This window comes from Apium graveolens, chromosome 9 (assembly GCF_009905375.1).
Source record: "Apium graveolens cultivar Ventura chromosome 9, ASM990537v1, whole genome shotgun sequence".
In the NCBI taxonomy this organism is placed as follows: Eukaryota; Viridiplantae; Streptophyta; class Magnoliopsida; order Apiales; family Apiaceae; genus Apium; species Apium graveolens.
This window is the reverse complement of record NC_133655.1, coordinates 280,801,511-280,807,814: the sequence shown is the minus strand read 5'-3', so window position 1 is coordinate 280,807,814 and position 6,304 is coordinate 280,801,511. Positions and strand designations below refer to the sequence as shown.

The 6,304-nt window shown below is 31.8% G+C and overlaps 1 protein-coding gene across 1 annotated transcript; it reads left to right on the top strand.

Moving 5' to 3' along the window:
* Window positions 1–3,100: 3,100 nt before the first annotated feature.
* On the top strand, window positions 3,101–5,973 carry LOC141686382 (uncharacterized). The gene is made up of 3 exons (XM_074491421.1): window positions 3,101–3,311; window positions 4,481–5,620; window positions 5,708–5,973. The coding sequence occupies exons 1-3, from the start codon at window positions 3,240–3,242 to the stop codon at window positions 5,969–5,971; spliced, it is 1,476 nt and encodes a 491-aa protein (XP_074347522.1). The 5' UTR covers window positions 3,101–3,239; the 3' UTR covers window positions 5,972–5,973.
* Window positions 5,974–6,304: the final 331 nt, after the last annotated feature.

Genomic DNA, 6,304 nt, shown 5'->3' with positions numbered 1-6,304 from the left:
TTTTGGAAATGAGAAAGAGAGGAAGATATTCTTTTAGAAGTTCCCATGGACTTCGAATTTCAAATTACGTAGAAAACTAGTTTCTATGACCTGATCCTGAATAGAAAACTAGTAAAAAGATAATTACGGTGCTTTGTCATTTGTGATGTTTTTCTTTTAAATTGTCATCTCATATTCCAAAGATTAGAACTTAGTAGACCTCTATGTAATTTTCATACAACTAAGTGATGGTAAGACAATAAATATTTTATTATGAACACTGGCTTTGAGCCTATATGAACAATTAATGCAGCGAGATTACGAAGATAGTAATTTAAGACAATTTTATTGTATATCAACTCCAACAACATGTCTTATATTTGTGCCTTCTTATTAAAATAATAATATTTGAATGATAAAGAGGGAAAATAAATTATGAGAGGAAAGAGATGTGTGGGCACTTGTGTTTGCTTTCAATTTCTAAGAGCAAGTTCAACAATGTCCTGTTAAAAATATAATAAAATATAGTGTCCCAGCAATTTAAGACAATTTTATTGTATATCAACTCCAACAACATGTCTTATATTTGTGCCTTATTATTAAAATAATAATAATATATTCGAATTATAAAGAGCGAAAGTAAATGATGAGAGGAAAGAGATGTGTAAAAAGGTAGGGAAATAATTTTTTAATTAAAATAAATGAGATATTATATGCTTAGTGATGCCTTAAAAATGAGGCACATGATGATGAATGTCCTAGTGTTTTAATTTAAGACACCATTATAACATTGTTGGAGCACCCATTTATCCAAAATGCCTTAAATTTTAATTTAGGACAACGTGTCAGGGCACTCTGGACTTGCTCTAACCGGCAGCTTATATTAATATTTTGAAATGGGGTAGAAGTTAAGTCTAAGATCACCTAAACTAGTTAACTTTGTCATACCAAATCAAAGCCACCTTGACACGCTTATATGTTTTGTCATTTGTGTTTGTTTTATCATTCAACTTGCAGCTTATGTTTATATTTTTTTCTAAAAAGACACGTACACTTTAATGTATGTAGTGCAGTTCTAAAATGTGGTAGAAGTTGACTATATGATTACATGGACTAGTAAGGGTTAGTTCATTCTCACCATTATCGATCAGATTATCCTAAGAAGCACTATCCTTTATCCATGGAAATCTCAAAACAATTAGTTTTAACTTTGGCTGTGCTAGTGCTCACTATACTTGCCATCGTCATGCGTACCATTTTTTTTAAGAAGCACCGTCCTTCTTCCAATGATACCACTGATGATCTTAAATCAGCTGACTCTTATTGTTCTTCAACCTCTTCTTCATCTCCACTTACTTGGGATGTCTTCCTGAGCTTTGGATCGAGCTGGAATTTGAACCTTCATAGATGATCATGCACTTGAAAAGGGCCAAGAAATTTCACCCAGTCTACTTGAAGCAATTATAAATTCAAATATGTTTATCGTTGTACTCTCAGAGAACTATGCTAGTTCGCGTTGGTGCCTTGACGAGCTTACAGAGATTCTTAGTTGTGCTAAAACGAAAAATCAGGTGGTTCCTGTATTTTGCTACGTTGATCCATCAGATGTTGGACACCAGAAAGGAAATTTTCGAAAAGCTCTTAATTGCCATAAAAAGCGTTGTTCCGTTGAAATGATTACGAAGTGGAAATCAGCTCTTTCTCGAATTGCTCAGATTTCAGGACACCATCTGATAAAAGAAGTAAATGAGTAAGTCCTTTTTTTTTTAATTTTTGAAATGGTATTTTATGTCGTATGAGTTACTATGTCATTATGATCTATATATCTACTCAAAACTTTCTAAAATTATTAGGATTTGATTATATGCACCAACTAAATAGATAATAAAACATTTTTACCAGGAAATAACAAGATTGGTAGTAATTTTCCAAGATCAAGTTATTTTACTGCAAACAAGTAGAGACAAAAATCATGAACCTCTCTTCATACTGAATCTATCGTGTTTTCTCCTTACAATTTTTTTGGCTTATGGTTGAGTATAAGTGTTTGTGCAAGCATGTGAGTGAGATTTCTGTTCTCTTCAGTTTTTAAGTGGTGGAGCAGGGATTACTTATGATACAACAGACATGTAGAATCTCATATTGGGTCTGTCCAGCACCATGTACATATATATCTGTCTGTATTTTTGACTTTAGTATCACCACACCTATGATCAATAAGATGTAATCATCAATCAACAAACACACCAATTTTAATGCATTATTATTTTCCCTTAATAATAATACTCGACTAGGGACCTTTGGGAACATTGATACTATTCTCATAATCTCATTTCTAAGCCATGTACTTAGAGATATAGAATTGCATTTCATATTCCAAGGACATTTATTAATCTAACATTTATATCGCAGTAAATTAAGAATTAATAAACTATAAAGGGAATAATCGATAGAACATAAACATTAATATTCCTAATGTCTTAAACTAAAACATCATAGTGTTGTCTCTAGGGCACAAACACTAATAGAAAGATCATCTCAGCGCTCGAAAAGATCTACAAGAAATGGTTATTCGTAAGGTTCTTAGGATAATCTGATCGATAATGGTGAGAATGATATACAAAAAATCCTTCAACTGAGCTACGATGAATTAGAGGATGAGACACAGAAAGCAATTTTTCTCGATATTGCGTTCTTCTTCGTCGGAAAGGACAAAGATGAGGCTGCTGATGTATTCAAATCTTGTGTTGGAATACCAAATCCAGTTGACAGATGTTTATTGACAATTGATGAAAATAATAAGTTTGAGATGCATAATCTCTTATCCAAGATATGGGAAGGGAACTTGGGAAGATCACACGCTTGTTCTTGAGAGGAAACGCATGGAAGGAATTGCAAAATCTAGAGGTAATCAAAATAAAATTAATATTATCAGTTGTAGTCAGTCTTAAGAAATGCTAAAATGAACAACCAACATTTGATTCATTAACATGATTTATTTAGAATGTTATGCTATGTTGTCTCCATTGTCACGGTCTTTTAAAATTCTATTATTGATGAAATGATCAGGGAAGAAATAATGTTGAGGGTCTCGTATTAGACTTAACAACTTCGGCAGACTACTTCAAATAATTGAAGCCGACGACATTACAGGAAGTTTTGAAAATTTACTTCCCAAATTAAGGTGCATTAGGTGGCACGAATGTCCGTGGAAGTATTTGCCTTCTACTCTTTGTCCACAAAATCTTGTCTCCCTTGACATGCCACTCAGTAAATTCAAGAGATCATGGAAGGCTGACATGCTATCCGGCATATTAGGGAAGACGCCAATGGTATGTAAATAAATAATTAGTATCTGGTTAATTTGTTAAATTCTTCTACCCTATTTTTCAAATTTTCAAATAATTGTTGTTTTGGTTGCTTTATAATAATAATAATAATAATAACTATATAACTAATATTTCATATGCATTTAATGTACTTTGACATAATTTAAGTTTTATAAATATCAGTTGAACTGGTTAATTCCTTCAAATTATTGAACAATATATGTTTTTTCCTTAAATAATATAAAATGCATTGAATCAAATGCTTAATTACTTTTTATAATAAAAAATATGTTAAAAATATATGAGATATATTTTTCAAACTAAAAATGATTAATACATAAGATAATAATCAATTTATGTACTATGCCTAATTTTATATCTAGAAGTCAATTATTTAAAATTAACTGTACAAATATTCAACTAACTATCCTTTTTTTGCGGAATTCAAGTAAGTATCTTTAAAGTTAAATAAAATATTCATTTAGCACTTTTACATATTATGTGTATGATAAAAAACACATGTGACAATATGGTGTAGTGGTAAGAAATTGTATAGTTGAATGAAATAACTTGAGTTCGATTCTTACGAACTTGTTCTCCTATTATATATAGAAGAGATAGTAGTCAGTTAGTATTATGTTAAAATTATTTATAATTAAATATAACTAACAAATTTAATAAAAAAATTACAAAATTACTAGAATAATGTATATATCTATATATGTATATTTTAAATTATGTATACTTAAAAAATAAAATAGTATAATGTTACATAAAATCGTAACATGGGCCAAATTAAAATATTATTTGTTGATAGAGTTGATTAGTCGTTGTTTAAAAAAAAATATTTTTATCACTTATTTGTAATTTTCAAATAAATTATAATTTTGAAATTACTCGAATCCAATTAAAATATATGTAATTATTCTAATTTAAACACAATGAGTGTAATTTTATTTAAATATAATCATCAATATTTATATATATATATATATATGAAATGACTATTATAATGTTAATAAATAATCATTTCTTAAAATAAGCTAAAATAAATTTCGAATCTCGTTTTAATTCTAAGGTTTTCTCGTTGCCTTTTTAAGAAACTAGAAATGTATAGTTGTGCTTCTGCACTTCTGCAGTTCAATTTTACTGACTTTGGTTGTCTAAAACAGCCTATCAAACGATTTAATTATCTGAGTTGTTTGAATCTGAATGATTGCCGTGATTTGAAACGATTACCGGAGCAATTGGGTGATATGAAGGCCTTAAAGAAGATTGATGCAAGTTTTACTGCAATTGACAAACTGCCAGATTCAGTTACTCAATTAAAGGGATTGGTTACATTGGAATTATTCGGATGCAAGAAACTAAGAAAGTTACCTCAAGATATTGGGAATATGGAAGGCTTAGAGTATTTTGGTGCAGGTAATTCAGCAGTTGAACAACTTCCAGATTCGTTTGGGGGACTCTTCAATCTGGTAGAACTGGATTTGAACAGATGCAAAAAGCTTAAAAATCTTCCAAATAGCATATGTAAGCTCAAGTTGCTTAAACTATATCTGACCGAGTGTTCAAAGCTGGATCAATTGCCTGAGCAATTGGGGAAGATCCAATGTTTAGAATACCTGTCTGCAGCTAACACAACAATTGAACAAGTTCCAAATTCTATTGGGCTGTTGGGTAGTTTAAAAAGGTTGGATTTTAGAGATTGTGAGAAGCTTAAATTCGTGCCTGAAAGTATCTGGAATCTTACCTCAGTTCAAGAGTTAAGTCTTAACCCAGGGGCGACGGGTAAAATCAGTTTACCTGATTCAGTAAAAAGTATGAAGAAGTTAGATTCTCTGAACTTGAGTTGTGCTGTAAGATTATGCCTGCCTATGATTCTAAGTTTCCCTTCTTTGGAAATTTTAATTCTTACTGATGTGGGACAGATTCTCTCTTCGTCGAAACCATTCAGCTTTTCTAAACTTTTCAACCTATACCATCTGACATTGAATAACTGTACAAGTCTTGGGTCCTCCCTTCCGGAACTTCCTTTGAATCTAGAGCAGTTGTACATACGTAATCACACGTCACTAGAACAACTACCTGATTTACCGAGCTTAAGAAAGTTGGAATACTTGGAAATAATGGGATGCATCAACCTTCAATCAATCTCGTTACTTCCTTCTCATCTTCAATGGCTTTTCGTCAAAGAATGCACCATCCTACAAGATCTACCAGATCTGTCAATGTTGAAAGAATTGAGAAATTTGAGTCTTATCCAGTGCAACAATCTGAAATCAAGAAGTTTGGAACAGGGTTTCCTTAAGGTTTGTTGTTGTTGATCTCACAATGACACACAATCATACTTCTATATACAGTATATAATATACTTACATTTTGATTTTATGTTACAGGTTGGACCATTTGAAGCTGATCTACCAAACACGGAGGTTGCAAAATGGTTCAACTATAAAAGCAGTGGGCATGCAGTCTCTTTTGTTGTCCCGCCAAACTTTGGATCTAACGTCTTAGGTCTTGCACTCTGGGTTGTGTTTACATGCAAATCCTGTATAGAGAACCGGGGGAAATCCTACATGAGAGCTGTTATTACGAATGGCACGGAGGGTATAACAGAGAACTATTACATGGGAGTACATGCTGTAGTCGGTGAAGCATAGTCAACGATGCAATCCCCATCTTCTTTTTGTAACTAACTTACTTAAATAGTCTTTTTTTGAAAAAAGCATTCTAGGAGAGGAGCTCTCAATGAAAAGTGGAGATAGAATCAAGGTTTTTTTTCCAAGCTCATTGTATTCTGATGATGAATTTGAATTTCCTAATGGAGAAGTGAAGGTCAGCACATGTGGGGTTCATGTGATACGAGATAGACCCTCAACTTCTGTTCATTAACATTACATGTAAATTGTTTTAAATGTTAACTTACTGCAACTAGGTGACTTGATCCTAAACATTAAGAGTATTGTTCTATCTAGAATTCTATATGATTAAGT

Bases quoted from the DNA above. Each gene is read 5' to 3' on its own strand.
- LOC141686382 (XM_074491421.1), top strand. From the start codon at position 3,240: ATGCCACTCAGTAAATTCAAGAGATCATGGAAGGCTGACATGCTATCC. The intron at 3,312-4,480 runs GTATGTAAATAA...TGTCTAAAACAG, and splicing joins TATTAGGGAAGACGCCAATG to CCTATCAAACGATTTAATTA. The intron at 5,621-5,707 runs GTTTGTTGTTGT...TTTATGTTACAG, and splicing joins TGGAACAGGGTTTCCTTAAG to GTTGGACCATTTGAAGCTGA.